Source organism: Microcaecilia unicolor, chromosome 9 (genome assembly GCF_901765095.1).
Source record: "Microcaecilia unicolor chromosome 9, aMicUni1.1, whole genome shotgun sequence".
NCBI lineage: Eukaryota > Metazoa > Chordata > Amphibia > Gymnophiona > Siphonopidae > Microcaecilia > Microcaecilia unicolor.
In genome coordinates, this window is record NC_044039.1 from 192,456,659 (window position 1) to 192,480,433 (window position 23,775).

General features: G+C 44.2%; 1 protein-coding gene across 5 annotated transcripts in view; it reads right to left on the bottom strand.

The window, feature by feature from the left end:
• The window catches only part of WDR20 (WD repeat domain 20), a 78,125-nt gene that overhangs the window by 28,680 nt on the left and 25,670 nt on the right, over positions 1-23,775 (bottom strand). For 3 of the 5 annotated variants that reach the window (XR_003943455.1, XM_030215421.1, XM_030215424.1), the window contains exon 2: positions 9,005-9,187. The exons of 1 other annotated variant lie outside the window; for it this stretch is intronic. Coding sequence is in view for 3 of the 4 variants with exons in the window: in XM_030215421.1 (XP_030071281.1) it covers positions 9,005-9,187 (183 nt within the window). In the remaining variant the exon portion in view is untranslated. Of the gene's footprint in view, positions 1-9,000; positions 9,188-23,775 lie in introns of all 5 variants that reach the window. One more of the 5 variants, XM_030215423.1, reaches the window with a different exon arrangement.

Sequence of the window (23,775 nt, forward strand, 5' to 3'; positions counted from 1 at the left end):
CTATGATTTGATCGGAATCCTGACTGTGACTTGTGCAGGATTGAGTGTTTGGTCAAATAGTCCGTGAGTTGCTTCGTCACTATGCCTTCCATCAGCTTTGTAGCGAGTGGGATAGAGGTGACTGGTCGGTAGTTGGTTAAGTCCATTGAGCTATTCTTGGCATCTATTGGCAGCGGAGTGAGTAATATGTTTCCATTTTCCGTAGGGAAGAGACCATGTAGGAGTCTATAGTTTATTTGGTTCGTGAGGTCTTTTTTGAATTGTTTGGGTGCAGCTTTTATTAGGCTGGTAGGGCAAACGTCGAGTTTGCACTGAGATTTGGCATATTTTTTGAGCCAGTGTGAGAGTTCATCTACTGAAATTAAGTCAAAATTAGACCACATTCGTGAACTGTTCACAGCAGAAGACCCAGGAAGTGAAGCAATAGAAGGTATATGCTGGGCCACTGAGTCGGTTCCAGTAAGAGGTCCAATCTTCTTCACCACTCCTCTTCCATTCCCCATATGAACAATCAAAGGAAGAAAACCTTGTCTGCTCCTGACTTCTCAGAGCTCCAAAGGGCTGTTCCTCTTCGGTCACACCCGTTTGGGCACACACCTACGTCCGCGTTCACGGCAGAGTTCTTAAAAGATCCTTCAGGACACGCTTGTGATGTCTGCAATGCTGCCTCCAACCGCAGTAGTGCCTGCACATAAAAGGCACTTCCCCATACCCGAGATCTTCCCATGGAGCAGTGGCAGGGCAAAGTTCTTGGAGAAAGCATTGCAGACGTCACATGCAGGTCATGAGGGATTCTTTCCCTCATGACCTGCATGTGACATCTGCAATGCTGCCTTCAACTGCGGTAGTGCCTGCATACAAAAGGCATTTCTTCATAGCTAAGATCTTCCCTTTTTTATTAAGATCTTAAATTCACTATCATGTGACACAAGCCTATGTAAGTTCTGACATTTTTTTTTCTCCTTTTTAATTTATTTTTGTCACTTTTGAGGTGAATTGTTAGATTAATGGTGGTTTAGTTACTATATTCAACATCCTGTTTCCAACAGTGGACAAACCAGGTTACAAGTACCTGGCAAGATCCCAAAACAATACAATATATTTCTAGAATAAGCAGCATAAAATGAGCAGTGGATTTTCTCCAAGTCCATTTTAAAAAAAGATCTATGAACTTTTCCTTTAGGAAGCCAGTCTAAACTAACCCCACTAAACTAACTGCTTTTACCACACTTTCTGGCAACAAATTCCAGAGTTTAATTACACGTTGAGTGAAGAAATATTTTCTCTGACTCATTTTAAATTTACTACTTTGTAGCTTCATCGTGTGACCTCTAGTCCTACTATTTTTGGAAAGAGTAAACAAGCGCTTCACATCTACCTGTTCCACTCCACTCATTTTATCGACCTCTATTATAACTCCCCTCAGCCGCCTTTTCTCCAAGCTGAAGAGCCCTAGCCGCTTTAGCCTTTCCTCATAGGAAAGTCATCCTTTCCCCTTTATCATTTTCGTCACCCTTCTCTGTACCTTTTCTAATTCCACTATATCTTTTTTGAGATGTGGTGACCACACCATGGAGCGTATACAAAGGCATTATAACGTTCTCATTTTTGTTTCCATTCCTTTCCTAACAATACCTAACGTTCAATTTGCTTCCTTAGCAGCCACCACCACACTGAGCAGAGGATATCAATGTATCGACTACGCCTAGATCCCTTTCCTGGTCGGTGACTCCTAATGTGGAACCTTGCATTACGTAGCTATAGTTGGGTTCCTCTTTCCTACATGCATCACTTTGCACTTGTTCACATTAAACGTCATCTGTCATTTAGATGCCCAGTCTCCCAACCTTGTAAGGTCCTCTTCTAATTTTTCACAATCCTTTGTATCACCAAATTTAATTACCTCACTAGTTACTCCCATCTCTACATCATTTATAAATATGTTAAAAAGCAGCGGTCCCAGCAGAGACCCCTGGGAAACCCCACTATCTACCCTTCTTCACCAAGAATACTATTTATCTTACTCTCTTGTTTTCTATCTTTTAACCAGTTTTTAATCCACAATAGCACACTACTTCCTATCACATGACTCTCCATTTTCCTTTGGAGTCTTTCATGAGGTACTTTGTCAAATGCCTTTTAAAAATCCAGATACACAATATCGACGGGCTCAGCTTTATCCATGTTTGTTCACCCCTTCAAAGAAATGTAATAGATTGGTGAGGCAAGATTTCCCTTCACTAAATCCATGTTGGCTTTGTCTCATTAATTCATGCTTTTGAATATGCTCTGTAATTTTGTTCTTTATTCCAGAGATCCTGCTACAAAGCAAGTGACTTGTAATGGTGAGAAATTGGGGTTCACTCCTGTAGTCTGGGGACAGTTAGTTCCTATTTCTAGGCTGTCAAAGGATGTTAGCTCTCATGGGCATGGTTCATTAGCCAAATATCTTCAGCTTTTAGTATTCTCTTCTCAGGTATAATTCTTAGTACTGTAACAGTATATGCACAGATACTAATTTCTGTGTAATTCTTACTCAGATCTTTAGTGTAATTCTAGCAGTATTTATTTTGTGTGCTTGTTTGTCATTCTGCTAATTATTGCACAACAAATATATTTCCACATTGGCATAATTCTTCATTGGGTACTACCAGTGGGAAACAAATCCTGTTTGTTCTGTAGTACCATTCCCTAGACACAAGAATCCAGACAATTCCTAGACTGGGTAATTTCTATCTCTGGAAGAATTACTAAGTTCTGTGATTATCTGCTCTTTCCTAGCATTTTTCACTACACTTCAAGGAATCCTTCATGATTTCGAGCACTCAGTGCCTGTAAACCATAGAGATCAGTTCTTCCATCCAAGCTCCAATTTAACGACTATCCCGCCCATTAATAATGTATGAGTGGCATAAAACCTAATGGAAACAGCAAAGAAAAAGAAAACAACCACAAAGAAGAAGTGGGCAGAGGGAAGAACTACAATGTTAATAGAAAAGGAGATGAGGGAAAAAACACACAAGGGAAGATGTGTGAACCAGGTCCAGTGCGCGTGTGGCCCTGCTAGGATATGCATCGGTGAACAGGTGAGTTTTTAGATCTGCTCTGAAGAGTTGAAGGGAGGAATGGCGCCTGAGACGACTGGGTAGTGCATTCCAAATTTCAGGACCCTGAACAGAGAAGATTATGTATCTGATAGAATCGTGGACTATGTCACGGAATGAAGGAATGAGTCTGTTCTGCTAAAGGGAACGCAATGTTTCAGTTTGACAGTAGGGCATCCATCAGAAAGCAAGGCAGTCGAGAGATGCAGATCCTGTACACCAGATGAGCTTAAAAATAAGACAATGGGATACAGGCAATCAGTGAGTGGCCACTAGGAGTGGTGTGACGGTCAAATTTCTTATGACCAGTGATCAGCTTCCCAGTCGTGTTTTGATCAAGCTGGAGGTGTTTCAGTCTGATTCTAATTTCCCGGTAAATTACAATAATCAAGTGCCTCATAACGAGTGAATGTACAAGAATATTTAATGCAGATTGATCTAAGAAGGATCGAATGGAGCTGATCATTCAGAGCTTGTAGAATTAGCATTTGACAGAGGAAAACTGAGTAGTGAAAGTTAATGACTAATCGACAATGACTAAGAATCTTTACAGTATTGGTCAATGGAACAAGTGTGGAACAGAGAAGTATAGGCAAATCAAGAACTGTATTTCTAGTGCCAGAAAAAAAAAAAAAAAAGGATAGCGTGGGACTTAGCAGAATTGATAGGCAGTCTGTTATTGTGCAGACAGGTGGTAGCTGTTAGCAGATGATTTATAGTGGAAATCTGTTGCGTGTCAGCAGGATCCAAGGGAACTAGGCCCCTCATGAAGGCTGACATATTCTAAGACTGGAGGAGAGTGAGCAGAGAAGAATAATCCAAATCATAGTTACCTAATGCTGGGGTCCACCTTAGAAGTCAGCACTCAAGAAAAAAAAATCTAGGTGTCATTCTAGACAATAGGTTGAAATCTTCTGCCCAGTGTGTGGTGGCAGCCAAAAGAGCAAACAGGATATTGGGAATTATTAGGAAAGGGATGCAAAATAAGACCAAGAATATTATAATGCCTCTGTTTCGCTCCATGATGCAACCTCACCTCGAGTACTGCGTTCAATTCTGGTTGCTGTACCTCAGAAAAAATATAGCGAAATTAGACAATGTTCAAAGCAGAGTGACAAAAATGATAAAGGGGATGGAACTCCTCCCATATGAGGAAAGGCTAAAGAGGTTAGGGATCTTCAGCTTGGAAACAAGACGGCTGAGGGGGGATATGACTGAGGTCTATAAAATCCTGAGTGGTGTAGAACAGGTAGACGTGAATAGATTTTTCACTCTTTCGAGAAGTACAAAGACCAAGGGAAACTCTATGAAATTACATGGAAATAGTTTTAAAACAAATAGGAGGAAATACTTTTTCACTCAAAGTGAATTGTTAAGTGCTAGAATTCACTGCCAAAGAATGTGGTAACAGCAGTTAGCATGTCTGGGTTTAAAAAGGTTTGGACAAGTTCCTGGAGAAAAAGTCCATAGTCTGTTATTGAGATGGACATGGGGGAAGCCACTGCTTGCTCCAGGATTCGTAGCATGGAATGTTGCTACTAACTGGGTTTCTGTCAGGTACTTGTGACCTGGATTGACCACTGTTGGAAGCAGGATAGTGGGCTGGATGGAGCACTGGTTTGACCCAATATGGCTATTCTTATGTTCTTATATTAGAAATGTTGACGAGAGTGGGCGCAAGAACTGAGCCTTGTGGGACACCGAGTCGAGGTAGATCCATTTATGTGAACTATATGAAAGGTACGAAGAGAACCATTTCAGAACAGTGCCATGAAAGCCGATCTGGTAGAGTTGGTGCAACAGGAGAGAGTGATCCAGAGAGATTGATCCACTAAGTCAAAAGCTGAAGAAAGATCGATGGACAGGACATATTTGCCCCGTTCCAGATAGGAGTGAATAAATGTGATACACAGAAGGGTTGTTTGTGCTGTGATGAAGCTGGAAGTCAGTCTGGTTTGGGTAAAGGGCACTGTTTTTATCCAAAAAATCTAGTAGCTGATTGTGAACAACAGATTCTAAGATCTTAGACATGAACATTAGGTTGGCAATGAGGCAGTAGTTACTGCAGTTGCTGGCAGAGTTCTTAGGGTTCTTTAACTTTGGTTTTACAGCAGCAAGTTTCTAGGTGGGAGATTCATGGCCATCCTTAGGACTGGAAGTAACCAGCAACAGAAGGAAAGGAAAAAGGAGTGCATAGAATGTTAGATCATGAAAGCATTGCTAGAAAAGAAATGGAGAAAACATAAGCATTGTACCATAGTAGGTCATGTCCATCTCCCACAGAAAGTTAACCTACTAACTACAGAGACCTGCTTCCAGTCCTTGTGGCTGACTGAGACCAAATGATTACTACCGCTGAGACACCAAACAAGAACCCCAATCCCTCAGGATCTCAGCTGGCTCTGGGATCCTTGCAGACCAGAGAGAACCCCAGGCCCCGCTTCAAAACAGTAAGCTTTTTGCATAAGCAGCATAAATTTCAGAGAAAAATCTGCAGTGCTCTGAAACCTCCTTCTCCTAGAGGCACCTATCAGCCAACCCACCTTCTTCTGGTGATACTATCAGAGCACTATAGTAGTGACTTCCTCTGCAGACATTAATATTAGATGCATAAAGTGCTGCAGAAGTAAGAAGTAGTAGTAGGGTGGGAGGGCCAAGAGACCTTTTCAGGCTACCCTTATGCAGCAGCCTCGTACCTGGAAACCTTCCCCCGTCATGTTTTTTCTATTGTAGGAGCCTCAACACAGCCCACCCACGTCCTCCAAGCTGCCGTGGCATAATTTTATTGTGTCTTGATCAAAAATAGTTTGAATCTATGTACAACACGTATTGGATTTGCCAAAATTTCCACTACTTTCAAATTGAAAATAGCTCACAAATATTAAATCAACAGAACCTCAAACTTCCCAGTAGGGAAAGTGACAAACGGCACTAACAAGTCCACTACTCTACAATGGGAACAGAGTATTATCATAGGTTCTTAAAAGTGTAGGATTAGAGGGAAAAAGAACCCCCTGTAAAAACCACTTAAGGGAGAAAAACCAGGCAGTTCCAAAATACCACAATCCAAATCAAAGAAATCTGGAAAGTCCATTACATAGTGACAAGAAAAAAACCTATACAGGTTGCCAAAAAAAACTGAAGAGGCACAACCACTGTCTGCAGCACTGAAAAAAACTGCAAAAAATATCTGCAATAGCCTAGATTCAAATAGGCCCAAAAACTTAGGGCTAAAATAATATAAACCCTCTAGGTACCAACAAGAACCCACAAAAGAAAAAATATATTAACCCTTAGCTGCTGGATGTCTTCAAATGGCGTCCTCAAATACAATTTCAGAGCAGATGCCACAACTTATATCAACTTCATCCAGTCAGTTCGGTCCGTACTGGGACGGTATTTCTCCAAATATTTCACAGAACAATTCCTGCAGAAATCACCACACAGGGGGAACACCCTCAGGCCCGACAGCAAATCTCACATTCAGTCCAAAAAATATGTCCTTACTTCCTTCATTCAGTCCAAAAGTATAACATCCTTCAACAAGAACGTCTTGTTTCGCTCAAAAAAGCTGCTTCAGGAAGGACCAAGGCTGTTACATATCACATTGAATCAAAATGGCGGGAGACATTTGAAGACACCCAGCAGCTAAGTGTTAATATATTTTTCTTTTGTGGGTTCTAGTTGGTACCTAGAGGGTTATTATTATTTTAGCCCTAAGTTTTTTGGACTATTTGATTCTAGGTTATTGCCGATATTTTTTGCATTTTTTTCAGTGCTGCAGACAGTAGTTATTCCTCTTCAGTCTTTTTGGCAACCTGTATAGGTGACTTGTGCCTGCACAGTGCTTCTTGTATTAAAAGTCTCAGAAGTATCATTTTTCTATCTGCTGGTAGAGGGGCAAAACATAGGGTTTGGGACTGGTGGGACAATAATCAATACATTAAAATTCTATTACCCGTCACCTTTCGCTATATTTCATTTCTTGATATAATACTATTCATAAGTGCTTATAATAAATTTAAAAACACCTAGAGACATCTTCCTTTCTTCAGATCAGTGGCATACTTCTTATGATTCACTTCTATTTTCTAGTATTGTTATCTTTTGCTTATTTTGTTCAATAAAGATTAAAAAAACAAAAGGTAGAACAGAAATAAAAAAGGTATGTAAGTGAACGCAGCAACCATGCTAATTTTTACAGTTCTTTTCTAGTAATGCTTTTATGATCTAGCACTCCATATATGCATCTTAACCCCCATAATAGGAATACTTATGCTATCATTTATGCTATGTAAATTAAAAATATTTTAACCCCACAAAAGTTTTAATATACAGACATCCCAGAAGAAAACTAACTTGAACAAAAAGCTAAATGAAAGGAAGAACAGTAACAGTTCAGTAAATGGCTAGCCAACCCTTAAAAATAAATGCAACAAGTAGTTTCCAACTTTGTAATAACTAAGAGATGACCAAATTTGCCATGGCTCTTGCAGATTAGATGTGTCAATGCTATGAGGTGCTTAATGTGGTCATTCTTAGCATGGGAAGAACATCTGAAAACTGCCATATTTATAACACTTTTTAAAAATAACCTAATAAAATAAACTTACCTTACTTTTCTGTACATAAAAATGAAGGCATTTGTTATGAAAGTAAAAACAATAAGCATTTATCAAAAATAGATTAGAGATTGCCTATTGCTTGCTTGATCCCATGCAGCTCAACATATGGAGATTGGTATAAATAGAGGAAGAAGGAAAGCAGAGGCCTCACAATGAACAAAGAAAAAGTGAATGACTTAAGGACTAATAGTGACAGGGATGCTAAAATCCATAACCAAGTTCATTTGTAATTCTAGGATTCTTCCCATCTCTGTTTCCCCTGCGCCTTGCAGCCGTCATTGCGATACACTCAAAGTAAACCTATGTAGTCCACTGTAAGCCAGCAAGGCAATTAGGGTAATCTCTGTTTCCCCTGCACCGTGCAGCCGTCATTGCCATACACTCAATTTAAAGCAAACCTGTAAGGTGCTGCATCCACGTTGTCGTTCACCGTCCTCCCTCCCCTCTCGTAGTAGACAGGAGTGGAAGTAAGCCTATGTAGTCCAGTCAGTGTAAGGAAGGAAGGCAATTAGGGTAATTCTGTTTCCCCTGTGCCGTGCAGCCGTCATTCCCATACACTCACAACAAAGGAAACGTGTGAGGTGCTGCATCCACATTGTCGTTCTGCTGTTGGCGCGGCGGGATGGCGAGCGCGAGCAACTGCGAACATCGGGGAGGAGGGTGAGTGAGGGAGGGCTCAGGGCGGGGTGATGTCCAGCGGCGCTGGCGAGTTGGGACAGGAGGGGGCCTGGGGGGAGGGAGACAGCGTACTGCGGGTCCAAGGGCGGGGCTGGAACTTGGAGGAGAGGGAGGGCGGCAGCCAACAACTCAGGCTCCAAGGGGCGGCAGCGGTTCGGGAGAGGAGAAGGAGGTCGGCGGCGGTTTTTTTGAGGGCGGTTGGCAGGGGGCTTACTTCCACTCCTCGGAGGGGACCGAGGGAGGGAGGGGGGATAACCTTGCTAGCGCCCATTTCATTTCAGCCAGAAACGGGCCTTTTTTACTAGTTTTACAAATAAAAACAGCTATAAGGATGTAACATTTTTGTTGCTAAGTGGGATAATAAAACAAAACCTGAACCTGACTGAGCATACTATGTCCAAGCTGCTACACCGCCACTCTTACTATCATTGTATATACAACTAACTGCACATCTAACTGAATATTGGTAATATATAACCAATTCCAAAAGAAAAAAAAAATCCCCTGAACACTTCACATCTAAGCAAACTATGAAAACCTTGTAATAAATGTATATTTATGTATACTAAATATAAAAAAAAGAAAATACATACTTACTTCTTCATTAAATAGCTTGCTGGTTTCTTTTTTTATAGGGTCAATAAGTTGGACTTGGCCTGCAGAGAAACCAACTAACAGTGAAACACTTTCTGCTGTGGCCGTTAGGTGATTGAAGTCATGACACGTAGGCTGTGTTCCTTTGTATATCCTTTTGTCTATTGGTTTACTCAAGTCAGCAGCCTGTTAAAAAAAAAAAAAAAAAAAAAAGGCACCACCACACTTAAAAAATATACACTGCACATTCTGGCTATCAGCATTATTTTCAACAACTAAATTAAGTCTTATTTGGTGAATATTTTTGATATAGGTACCCATTTAGTAAATAGGGTTTTTGAATCAAGGTTCTGCATTGTCTGATTCAGTTATAAGAAATTTAGGGCTTCTTTTACAAAGCCGATCTGGTGATTCCCGCATGGCACATGAAAGGAAGCCCACAGGAATTGAATGAACTTTCTCTCGTTTGCCACACCACGAATTGGTAGCACAACTTTATAAAAGAAGCCCTTAGTAGACAGAAAAACACATTTTGAACTTTACCTACATATGCAATGGATCACTGAGAAATGAATATAAGAAAATCAAAGAACAGGTGCATGGTCAAAAACCAACTGAAGTTCAAAAGCAACAGACACACTGTTGGAGGAAAAGGCTTATGAAGCACGACAATATAGTTATGTTGTAGGGAACATATTTAAAAAAGGTATAAATTCTAAAGATGGTCACAAGGCATAAACACTGAAAAATGTTAGAAAACTGGTAAAAAAAATTCTATATATTAAAGACTCTCTGAAATTGCCATATTGTACAACTATAGCCAAAATTTAGTGTCAAGATGGGGATTAGCACCACTGCTCTTTTATAAATTGCCTTAGGACCTAAATATCAGAGCGGTTCTTTCACTAAGCTGCATTAGGCACCAACGTATGCCTAATGCAGCAAAAAGCCTATTGTGCTATGATGTGTGTTTTGGTATGTGAGCATGTAGGAGGAGTATGTTGTTACCAGTTGCAATTGCTTGTTTGAATGAGCTCATTGCTGATACTAGAACGGTTTCGGTGCTGTGATTCGACCGAAATCCTGATTGAGACTCGTGCAAAATTGAGTGTTTATTTAGGACCAAATTACAAGGACACTGTAATCCGTTGGGTTGGTCGTGAGCCCTTGGGCCCTGGCCGAGGCCAGCAGGGCGCCGACCCAGGCCAAGGGGAGACCGACCCACCACCGCACACCCCAGCTACACAATACCCCCTAAGCTACCCCTCCCCCCAGTCCCTCAGGAAGAAGGGAAATAGGCATACAGGCGGGCCTTGCGGCCGAACCGGAACCCACGCAGACAGAGCCACTCGTGCGAGCCTCACGGCTGAACTGGAACCCAATCACACACAGGGAGGGGTGAAAGAACCCAGAGGGCCCCAAGATGCCAGACACGCGCTGAACACCAGCAATAGGGCAGAGGGGGAAACAAAGGACCAGAGCGGGCCACGCCCACGCAGGGGACTAGCGCAGGACAGGGGAACTAACACAGCAACCCCCTCCCCACCAGGGTAGGAGCCCCAGGCAGAAGCCAGAGGAACCAAACGCAAAGGAAGGCAGAAAGCCTTTGCCTCAAACCCACTGTAGACAGAGGCACACAGAACATAAAGGGTTAAGCTTGTAGAGCCAGCAGAGAGAGAGTGCCATAAATCAACAAACAATCAGAGAGAATGCTTCCCCTCCCGAGAGGGAGTGGGGCCCATCCAAACAAACACACTGGCAGAGGCAGGAATACAATACACACAGTACACAAAGGGTTAAACTCACTGAGCCAGCAGGCCAGGACACTGGGAAGAGAAATCCTTAAAACAAACAAACAAAGGAGAACGCTCTCACTCAGCCCAGAGCCCCTGAGGCTGAGCAATGCCCAGCCCCCACTAAACAAACGAGCAGCTGACCCTGATTACAGAGCTACGCGCACACACACACACAGCAGCAGCTAACCCAGAGGGAAGGAAAAGAATACTCTAAATCAACACAGATCCCTGTCAGAACCTAGAGCACGTTCTGAGAGAAACCTATCAGGCTTTCCTGTTACCACCAGATAAGTAACGCAAAAGCAGAGAAACTCTTCAGCTGCAGGCTAAAGTACTATCCCCTGACGTCAGCACAACCCCTGGCAGCCAATCAGAAGAGACGTCCCCCCTCCCCCTCAGCCAAACCGGCAGAATCATATCACCACCCCCCCTTCAAGGGCCCCTCCTACCCCGTCCACGAGGTTTAGGTTTGTGAGGGAAAAGGCGATGGAACCGTCTGACTAGGATTGGCGCGTGGACATGAGTAGCGTCCTCCCAGGAATTGTCTGCCGGTCCATATCCCATCCACGCAATGAGATACTGGAGATGTCCCCGGAAGCGCCTTGCATCCAAGACATCCCGGACTTCGTATTCCCCCTGGGAGGCTGAGATGGCTGGACTAGCAGGCAACGCGGGCAAAGCCCCTTTTCTCAGAATCACAGGCTTCAGCAAGGACACATGAAAGGTGTTATGTACCCGTAATGTAGGTGGTAACTTTAGCTGATAACAGACCCGATTCACTTGCCTCACAATGGGATACGGGCCCACAAATCGAGGTGCAAAGCGGGAGGAGGGAATCTTCAGACGAAGATTACGCGTGGACAACCACACCAAGTCGCCAGGCTGGAAGTGCGGTTCCACTCTGCGAGACCGATCCGCTTGGCGTTTCATACGAGTGGAGGTCACTCGCAGCGCTTTCTGAACTGATGACCAAATTGCTTGGAGCGAGGTCACCACATCAACCGCTGCCGGGACATCCAAGTTGGTTTTCAAGGGGGCTGGTATCCGCGGGTGTCGTCCATATACGATGTAAAAGGGCGACGCGCCCGTGGCCGAGCTCACTCGGTTGTTATGAGCGAATTCTGCCCAAGGCAGCAGCTGACTCCAGTTGTTGTGGTGCTCATTGACATACATCCGTAGGAACTGCTTCAAGCATTGGTTCACTCGTTCTGTTTGGCCATTGGATTGTGGGTGATATCTCGACGAAAAGTTCAGCTTTACTTCAAGGGCCCGATTCAGGGCTCTCCAGAACTTTGAGACAAACTGTACTCCTCGATCAGAGGTAATAGATTCTGGCAGACCATGGAGACGAAAAATAGAGCTGATGAAATACTGTGCCAGCTTCACCGCCGAAGGAAGGGTAGGCATGGGTATGAAGTGGGCCATTTTAGAAAACCGGTCCACCACTACCAAGACAACTGTGTGCCCTTCAGAGTTAGGCAGATCCGTAACAAAGTCCATGGCAATGTGGGTCCACGGTCTCTCAGGTACCGGTAAAGGCATCAGCAACCCCTGGGGTCTCCGACGGTCAGCCTTATGCTGGGCGCACTCAGGACACGCAGCCACAAACTCCTGCACATCCCGATCAAGTGAAGGCCACCAATACTGCTGGGAGATGAACCGCTTGGTTCCCAGGATCCCGGGATGTCCTGCCATTCGAGAGGCATGCCCCCATTGGAGTGTCTTTTCTCTCAGCCGGGGTGGCACCAAGGTCATACCTGCAGGTACTGCTAGCGTCATCGCGGGCACAATGACATCAGGTTTAATTACATACTGCAGGGGTTCTTCCTCCAGGTCAGCCTCCATGGACCTGGAGAGGGCATCTGCCTTGATGTTCTTCTCCGCTGGACGATAGGTCAGAATGAAATCAAAGCGGGAGAAGAATAGTGCCCACCGGGCCTGGCGAGGATTCAGCCTTCTCGCTTCTCGTAAATAAGTCAGGTTTTTATGGTCCGTGAACACCGTGAAGGGCTCCTGCGCCCCTTCCAGCAGATGACGCCATTCTTCCAGGGCCAATTTAATGGCTAATAGCTCCTGATCCCCGATGGCATAATTCTTCTCGGCAGGGGTATACTTTTTAGAGAAGAATGCACATGGGAGAAGTTTCCCACTGGGGTGGGCCTGGGACAGCACTGCTCCTACGCCAACCGATGATGCATCCACTTCCACGAAAAATTTATTTGTCGGGTTGGGATGGCGCAACACTGGAGCTCCAACAAATGCCTGTTTCAGATTCTCAAAGGCCTGACACGCCTCAGGCGACCAGTTGCGAGCGTCAGCGTTCTTCTTAGTCAAGGCAGTAAGAGGGGCAGTCAGGGACGAGTAATTCCAAATAAACTGCCTATAGTAGTTGGCAAAACCTAAGAAGCGCTGTAGAGCCTTACGCCCCGTAGGTTGCTGCCAGTGCAGGATGGCTGTCAGCTTACTGGGGTCCATACGCAGCCCGTGGTTAGAAATGATGTACCCCAGGAAGAGCAGTTCGGAGCGATGGAATTCACATTTTTCCAATTTCACATAGAGGTGGTTCTCCCTCAACCGCTGCAATACGGTCTTCAGGTGCTCCTGGTGCTCTTCCTCAGCCCTTGAAAAAAATCAAAATATCGTCCAAGTAGACCATCACAAACTTATACAGGAGATCCCTGAAGATGTCATTCATGAAGGCTTGGAAGACGGCTGGAGCATTAGCAAGTCCAAAGGGCATTACCAGATATTCGTAATGCCCGTCGCGGGTGTTAAACGCCGTCTTCCACTCATCCCCCTCCTTGATCCGCACAAGGTTGTAGGCCCCCCTGAGATCGAGCTTGGAGAAGATCTGGGCCCCCTGGAGGCGGTCAAACATCTCAGAAATCAAGGGAAGGGGGTATTTGTCCTTCCGCGTGATGGCATTGAGTCCCCTGTAGTCAATACAGGGGCGCAACCCCCCATCCTTCTTCTCCACGAAGAAGAATCCAGCCCCCGCGGGTGATTTAGAGGGCCGGATGAAGCCTCGAGCTAGGTTCTCTCGAATATACTGGGACATGGCTTCCGTCTCTGGCCGGGATAGGGGGTATACGCGGCCACGGGGAGGTTCAGTGCCAGGTAGTAGCTCTATGGCACAGTCATAGGAGCGATGAGGAGGCAGAATCTCTGCTTGCTGTTTGGAAAAAACATCTCCAAAGGATCTGTAGGGCCCCGGTAACATAACATTGGCTCGATCCAAAGGAAGCGTCACTGGGGCTGGCGAGACCTTATCCAAACAGACCTTCTGGCAGCCCGGGCCCCACGCCGTCAATTCACCCCGGGCCCAATCAATGCAAGGGTTATGCAGGCGAAGCCAGGGTAATCCCAGGATTATGGCCTCAGTGGCCGACGGAAGGACGTAGAAGGAGATAACTTCTTTGTGTAAGACTCCTACCCGTATGGTCATAGGCACTGTTCTGGAGCAGAGAACTCCCCGAACCAGTCCCCAAGCCGCTGAGACGGTGATGGGCTGAGGTAACTCCATCGTAGGAATTTGATGAACCCGCACCAGGTCCGCGCTGATAAAGTTGCCTCCCGCCCCCGAGTCAACTAGCGCCTCAAAACAAGGGGTATCCTTAATCGCCAGTAGAACTGGCACCAAAACCTGCATCCAAGGGGAGAAGGACTTTGGCCCTGACCCGGTCTCCCTAGCCGGTATCAGGGCTGCTGGTTTCCCGACTTCTTTCTCTTCGGGCACTCACGGACAAAGTGCCCTTTCACTCCACAATGCCGGCACAGCCCCTTAGAGCGTCTCCGCTGTCTCTCCTGGGCCGCCCGGTCAACCTGCATAGGTTCAGACCCATCGGGCACACCCAGCGACGGGGAAGCAGGGCTCTTGTGCGAGCTCCTCGAGTTAGCCCCTGCAACCTGCTGACCAGCGCGACGTTCACAGGCCCGCTCCCTGAACCGGATGTCCACCTGGGTACAGAGACGGATGAGGTCATTCAGATCTGAGGGCAGCTCCCGGCCTGCGAGTTCGTCCTTAATGTTGGCCGAGACACCATGCCAAAATACCGCAGTCAGGCTTGGGTTATCCCAACCTAGCTCTGCGTCCAAATTCCGAAACTGGATGGCGTACTCACCCAGAGAGAGTCGCCCCTGATGTAGGTTCAACAGCTGAGTCGCCGCCGAGAAGGGCTTCCCGGGTTCCTCAAAGATGAGCCGAAATGGTTTCAAAAACTCTGCCAAATTATCCAGGAGGGGATCCTTCTTCTCCCATAAGGGCGAGGCCCAGGCCAGAGCGGGGCCTGCCAGTAGAGAGATAATATAAGCCACCTTCGCCCGATCCGAAGGAAAATCCCGGGCCTGCAACTCGAAGACAATTTGGCATTGATTGAGGAACCCCCGGCAGGTCTTACTGTCGCCCTCGTACCTCGGGGGCGTAGCCACCCGAATCCCTCGGCCACAGGCGTGGGAACTAGGCGGAGTAGCTGCTGGCGGGACCACCGCAGCCCCCGTGACAGTCAGCGAGTCTACCCGTTGAGACAGTGCGTTCACGACTCCCGATACCTGTTGTAGCTGAGCATGCAATTGCTGGAGCAGCTGCATGGGGGATGGATCGGTCGAGCTCATGGCTTTTGCGTTCTGTAATCCGTTGGGTTGGTCGTGAGCCCTTGGGCCCTGGCCGAGGCCAGCAGGGCGCCGACCCAGGCCAAGGGGAGACCGACCCACCACCGCACACCCCAGCTACACAATACCCCCTAAGCTACCCCTCCCCCCAGTCCCTCAGGAAGAAGGGAAATAGGCATACAGGCGGGCCTCGCGGCCGAACCGGAACCCACGCAGACAGAGCCACTCGTGCGAGCCTCACGGCTGAACTGGAACCCAATCACACACAGGGAGGGGTGAAAGAACCCAGAGGGCCCCAAGATGCCAGACACGCGCTGAACACCAGCAATAGGGCAGAGGGGGAAACAAAGGACCAGAGCGGGCCACGCCCACGCAGGGGACTAGCGCAGGACAGGGGAACTAACACAGCAACCCCCTCCCCACCAGGGTAGGAGCCCCAGGCAGAAGCCAGAGGAACCAAACACAAAGGAAGGCAGAAAGCCTTTGCCTCAAACCCACTGTAGACAGAGGCACACAGAACATAAAGGGTTAAGCTTGTAGAGCCAGCAGAGAGAGAGTGCCATAAATCAACAAACAATCAGAGAGAATGCTTCCCCTCCCCAGAGGGAGTGGGGCCCATCCAAACAAACACACTGGCAGAGGCAGGAATACAATACACACAGTACACAAAGGGTTAAACTCACTGAGCCAGCAGGCCAGGACACTGGGAAGAGAAATCCTTAAAACAAACAAACAAAGGAGAACGCTCTCACTCAGCCCAGAGCCCCTGAGGCTGAGCAATGCCCAACCCCCACTAAACAAACGAGCAGCTGACCCTGATTACAGAGCTAGGCGCACACACACACACACACACACACACACAGCAGCAGCTAACCCAGAGGGAAGGAAAAGAATACTCTAAATCAACACAGATCCCTGTCAGAACCTAGAGCACGTTCTGAGAGAAACCTATCAGGCTTTCCTGTTACCACCAGATAAGTAACGCAAAAGCAGAGAAACTCTTCAGCTGCAGGCTAAAGTACTATCCCCTGACGTCAGCACAACCCCTGGCAGCCAATCAGAAGAGACGTCCCCCCTCCCCCTCAGCCAAACCGGCAGAATCATAACAGACACACACAAACTCTTCTCACTCAAACTCCTAAATACTACACCAGTCACCTCTAACAATACAGACACCCCATCATCAACCAATCTTGCGAACTACTTCAATTAAAAAATCATAAAGCTCCGACTCAGGATACCCACCAACATAACAGATTACACAATCATCCTTGAATGTCTATATCCAAAACCCGAGGAATGCCCAGCAGATCGATCATAGACCAACTTTGACACGCTCTCGTCAGATGAAGTCTCACATTGGCTCGGAAAATATGCCAAATCACAATGCAAACTTGATATTTGCCCTATCAGCCAAATAAGAACTGCACCCAAACAATTCAAAACAGACCTCACGAATCACATAAACCACAGGCTTCAAAATGGGCTCTTTCCCACGGATAAAGGAAACATCTTACTTACTCCGTTGCCAAAAGATGCTAAGAAAAGCACAATGGACTTAACCAATTACTGCCCAGTAGCATCTATCCCGCTCATAACTAAACTCATGGAAGGCATAGTAACGAAACAACTCACTGAATACCTAAACTCATGGAAGATATAGTAACGAAACAACTCATTGAATACCTAAACAAACACTCAATTTTGCACGAGTCTCAATCAGGATTTCAGTCGAATCACAGCACCGAAACCGTTCTAGTATCAGCAATGAACTCATTCAAACAAGCAATTGCAACTGGTAACAACATACTCCTCCTACAATTTGACATGTCTAGTGCCTTTGACATGATTAATCATGAAATACTATTACATATACTAGAATACTTCAGAGTAGGAGGCACAGTTCTCAAGTAGTTCAAAGGATTCCTGACCACAAGATCATACCAAGTAACAACGAACGTGGACAGATCACCCCCATGGACACCTGAATGTGGAGTTCCCCAAGGATCCCCCCTCTTACCAATCCTATTTAACCTAATGATGATACCTTTAGCCAAATTTCTAGCGAAGCAAAACCTCAACCCCTATATATATGCAGACGATGTCACAATCTACATCCCGTTCAAAAATCTCAATGAAAATCACCTACGAAATCAACCAAAGCCTCCAAATCATGCACACCTGGACAGATGCATTCCAACTAAAACTTAACGCAGAGAAAACACAATGTCTTGTACTCACCTCACAACATAACACAAAAAACTTCTCCACCATAATCACACCATACTGTTCTCGGCCCGTCTCACAAAACTTGAAAATTCTTGGAGTTACCATTGATCGAAACCTCACCCTCGACACCCACATGAAGAATACGACGAAAAGATGTTCCACTCCATATGGAAACTCAAAAGAGTAAAACCTTTCTTCCCGAGACACATCTTCAGTACCCTGGTACAGTCAATGGTAAGCCACCTGGACTACTGCAACGCATTGTACGCTGGCTGCAAAGAAAAGACTATCAAAAAACTCCAAACAGCCCAGAATACGGCCACCAGATTCATATTTGGAAAAACTAAATATGAAAGTGCAAAACCCCTAAGAGAGAAACTTCACTGGCTCCCTCTTAAAGATCTGCACAACTGTACACAAAATCATTCACGCAGACGCCCCAATCTAAATGCTAAACCTCGTGGACCTACCTCCCAGAAATGCCACAAGAACATCCCGCAAATTTCTCAATCTGCACTTCCCCAGCTGTAAAGGACTAAAATACAAGCTGATGCATGCTTCTACCTTCTCTTACATGAGCACGCAGTTATGGAATGCATTACCTACAGACCTTAAAACAAATCGACGAAATGAACAACTTTCGCAAATCTCTGAAGACATATTTCTTCAACAAGGCATACAAAAAGAACCCACAACCATACTAATCCACCTCACCAACCACCCAGTTATGAAAACCCACCTTCTATACTCACCCGCCTAACAGTCTCCTTCTTTCTCCCCTTCACTTAATCTTTGCACATCACTAATTGTATCTGATATCCTGTATAACAATGTCATAACAAAACTATGTAAGCCACTTTGAGCCTGCAAATAGGTGGGAAAATGTGGGATACAAATGCAATAAATAAAATAAAATAATGTGCTAATTATTTCTGTAATTGTTTTTGAGAGGGCATGTCAGCGATGGAAAGTGAGAATACCTGCACTAACCAGTTAGCAACCAGTTAGCATATGGGAGCCCTCACTGCCTACAAAATAGGTGGCAGTAAGTGCAAATATGGTAATTTAAAAAAATGGCAACAATAGTGCATGGCCATTAATGAAATAAATAGAAAATTGGGGTTTTCATGACCTTGGTAAAAATGGCCTTGGCGCACAGTAAAAACCTGCATTAGGGCACACTAAAACCATTCCATATCTTTCAATACTGTTACCACTGCAGCCGATTGCTTTCTTTTTATAAATGCATCTAAGTATATTACTAACGTGACCTATCCTGGTCTTCTGTGCAATACAACTTCTTAGTGTTTTTTTTTTTTTTTTTTCTCTTATTCTCCACTGGATGGTTCCTTTTGTGTGGAAGAATGGCTCTCTCATACGTTCCTGCTAATGCTTCAGGAGGCCCTTGAACCATTTGAAGACTTACCACAGGGGGTGAAAGGGCGAATCATGGGTGTGAGGAATTTGAGGAAAGGTGTTTTAATCTGACTGATAATAGCATCCTTATTGAACATGTTGAACAAAAGTATGAAAGATTTGTTGAATAAAAGTATGAAAAATGCGGAGTGGAAGGCTCCATGATTACAACAAGCTGTTTTAACACTAACCCTCCTGAGGCATGAAAAGAATGTGGCAACACATTAGCCAAAGGCAGGCTCCAGAAAGTCTGTGGGCTAGAAGTTAGGGGGGGTAATAGAAAGCAGATGTTCTGCACATGATTAACAGTTTGTGGTACTCAGAGACTTGCACAGGAATGTTGTATGAGAGAATTAGTCAGAGGCCCGGTATAAAAAGAGAGGGAACAAAGAAATAAGTAAGCATTTTGAATTTCTCTTTGTCTGTGTATAGCATTTTGATTTGCCTTAAGCTTGCTGTATATTGCTTGTGTGTAGATATGCTTTGAGTACAGAAATGCTTCCTGACTACCCCTATTGATGGTAATCAGTTTGTACACTAAACAAATGAGTAAACTTTTTATATTAAATACTCGTTTAGCCTTTTCTTCAAAGTGGCGAGCCAGCCAGGAGTAGGCCGCAAACGGAAAAGAGAAGGCGAGACGAAGAACAAATTAAGTGTGTGTTGTTAATGAAGTTTTTTACAGGATTTTGAGAGAGCAAGCGTTGTTTAAGCCTAATTTCTGTGCTCCACTGATGTGGGATTGATCAAACTACTGACGTGGACATACAGGTGATAACTCCTGGGCTTGCTAAAAAGAGAAATAAGAAGACGCGTGAGTAAGCTTACACTGTGGCCTTATTACTGGTATATTTGTTTAGCTTTGTAGTTTTCTGTTTTGTATATTTTCTTGGTTTAGGTGCAGTAGTATATTTTTGTAGGTTGTGGCTTTATAGGAGAAATTGTAATAGTCAGAATAAAATGAAAGGGAAAGGGGCAGATAAGAAAGAACAGCCTCCTGTATATGCTATGTATTTAGATTTAGATAGTTCAAAAAAATGCTCCCCTTTGCAGCATGTCATAGAATTATTCCCATTAGAAAAAAAAACAGATTGAAAAAATACATGAGAAATGGTATGATGCAAAAGATTCTTTTTTGAGCTGGTCTCAGTATGGATCGTTTGAAAAAATACAGCAAGAGCGGGAAAAGCAACCTTTTGTTCAGCCTGAAGGTTGAGGAATGTCATCTGTTTTTGATTTCTCGGGTGTCTGGCTTTACAGGTTAGAAAGGTCAAGAAGAACTGAAATTTTTTCTTTGTTCCTTTTAAAAGATTGTTTTAGATTAGATTTAAATAAGTTCTTTGTCTTATAGGGAATTCTGATCTCTGTTTATTTTAAAATATGTGTTATTCTGTTTCTAGTTCTCTATGTGGAATGTCTTTGCAATTTAACTTTGTTTGACTCTTTTTTAAGTGAGATTCCTGCAGTGTTAAGAGATCATCTGGCTTAAATTAGTCACAGTCCTAGCTAGTTTTGTGTGTAGGGCTAATAGGGGAAAGAGGTGATTTAAAATCTTTAATAAACATCTGAACAATATGATTTGTCAGCAATATGGTTACTATGCTTCAGAATGTTATCAGAATGCAGGAATGCCCCAAGTACAAATGCAGACGCAGCAAGGATTAATGCCACAAGTAGTAGGGATACCTGCGAGTGCCCCGCAGACTGCCTTACAGCAGCCGGCGATGCAATCACAGGGACCAGGAGCTGCAGTACAGAGACAAGGCACTGTAAATGCCTTTCCAACTTGGCAGAATATTTCAGACCAATGCTATTGACTGGAAGCAAACCCGTGTCAGGAAGAGGGAATGATTTTCAGATTAGACACAAGGGAACCCTTTATTACATTGACAATTGGCAAATATGGAACTCCTGTGAGATTTTTGATAGATACAGGGGCGAGTACCTCTGTGTTGTGTGCAAAACCGCAGGGAGTTAAGCTTTCAAATCAGTATAGAACAACAGTGGGATTTACGGGGATAGAACAAAGAAAAAGGCTAACAGAACCCACTCTGGTGCGCTTGGAATGCCAACCGCACGGTTCAAGGGAGGCTGTGGTACCCTTTTTAGTGGCACCTGATTGCCCAGTAAATTTGTGTGGTAGAGACTTATTGTCTCAATTAGGATTGTGTTTAGATTTTGGAAATAAAGAAATACCAAGTTTGCTCACCATGGTTCAACAGTTGAATAATGAAAATAAAGTAAGGGTTATGGAAGAATTACCACAACATATTTGGAGTACAAGTGATTCACCATATGGACTAGCCATAAATGCAAAACCCCATAAGATAGAATTAATAGAAGGGGCAAAGGGGCCGAAGCAAGACCCTTACCCCATACGACCTAAATTAGTATCCAAAACCCTGGAGCACATTGATAAATTATTGAAATGTGGTATTATTGAACCTTCAGTATCCCCGTACAATACCCCATTGTTTCCTGTCCCAAAAGGGGAAACAATGTAAGGATAGTACATGATTTAAGAGAGCTAAATGAGGTTACAAAAAATCAATTTCCAATTTGTGCAAATCCTGCTACACTTTTGCACACTCAGAATATATATGCATATAACACTGTTATTGACTTGTCTAATGCATTCTTTTCAATACCTCTTCATCCAGAGTCTAGGGATTTGACGTCATTTATAGTACAGAATGAGGCATACAGGTGGACTAGGATGCCTCAAGGCTTTACTGATAGTCCATCGGTATTCTCAAAACAACTAATGATGGATTTAAAGGATTTCAGGAGTCACTTGCCTGACACGGTGTCATTGTTTGTCTATGTAGATGATATTCTACTGTCTGCTGAGACTGAAGCAGAATGCCTAGATTGGACTACAAAATTATTTTTGTTATTAGGAGAGTTAGGATATAAATGTAACAGGGAAAAATGTATTATAGCTCAGTCTACTGTCACCTTTTTAGGACAAAATGTTTCAGCAGAACATAAGGTAATTATACCGGAGGTTATATCTATTTTAAATGAGACTCCGGTACCGCAAACAGTTACCCAGTTACGTGCTGTTTTGGGAATGTTAAATTACTGCAGACAATGGATACCAAATTATACACAAAAAGTAATGAGACTGTATAAACATTTGAAACTGCCCGCAGCCACACCAAAGAATACACTAATTGTATTGGAAGAGCAGGATAAGATGGTACTGGCTAAGATTGTGAGGGATTTATTATCTCCAGGACCGTTAGCAGTAATAGATATCCAATCACCTGTGCATTTGTGGGTAAAAGACATGGGAAATAGTTGGGCAGCTATGATTAATCAAAATAATGAAGTAAATGCACCAGTAGCTTTTTTGTCAGGCTCTTTTAATCATGTGGAGAAGGGAATGAAAGAAATACCAAAGTTACTGACAGCTATTGTGGCAGCAATAGGCAAGTGGAGAGCACAAATGCCTTTTGTTCCTATTGTAATACATACTAACCACACGATTAAAACGCTGTTGAGCCCTAGCCAGACGGCATTGACAGCCACTAGATTTGGAAAATATCAAGCAGTACTTTTAGGACAAGATATAAGAATAATACCATTAACTAAAGAACAGAGAAATAAGATAGATCTGCTTTTTCCTGTCAATCTGGAGGGTGAGATCGATACTATAGAAATCCCTACATTTCACTGTCTTACTTTTGAACCCTTATCTGATGGGTTAATATGGTTTGCAGATGGAGCTTGTGAGAGGACTGTTGCAGGCTTTGCCTGCGTGCAGGTAGATGAGAATCTAAGAAAGATAATGCAAGTACAATATAAAACCCCTCCTAACCAGACTGCACAGCATGCTGAACTTTTGGCCGTTATTGCGGCCTTGCAGCACACTGATATGACTCAGGATGTCACTATATATACTGATAGTGGTTACGTTGCAAGTTCACTACAGTATCATATATTAAAATGGCAGCGTAGGGGGATGATAACCAGTGCAGGTAAAAATTTACAACATTACACATATTGGAAATTGCTGTTTGAAATTTTGGCAAGGGAACGTGAAGGTAGAAAAACTGCAGTTGTGTGGACCCCGGCCCACACTGAAAGGCCAACCTTTGAGGCACTAGGTAATGCAATGGCTGATGCAGCAGCAACGGAGGTGGTTAAGCAAAGTGAAAAGATTTTGTATAATACTAGACAGACACAGGAAGGGCCACTTACGAATGTAGATAAGATTGAAATGTGGCAGCCAGAGGGACAGGAAAGTGAAAAATGGTTGAAGAGAGGATGTATGAAATTGGGAAGTGAATGGTTTAATGCAGAAGAAGGATTACCTTGTATGCCAATGAGCCAGGCGATTAAGGTATTGGCTGGTTGGCATGCAACCATGCATTGGAATAAGGAAACAATGAGGCAACAGTTTGAGCAAAGATTTTGGACTTTAAAAATTGATAACTTGATTCAACAGGTTGTGCAGAATTGCATGGTATGTAATATTAACATACCTAAACGAGGTCCTAAAATATCGCCTGGGACACTTCCAATACCAGAAGGCCCAGCAAAAGAATGGTATATTGATTTTACCGATATGATTGTTCCAGTACAGGGAAAAAGGTATTTGTTAGTTTGGGTGGATGCTTTTTCAAGGTGGGTAGAAGCATTTCCATGTAAAAGGGAGACAGCACATGAAGTGGTACAATGCCTGGTAACTCATATTATGCCAAGACATGGGTGTCCATC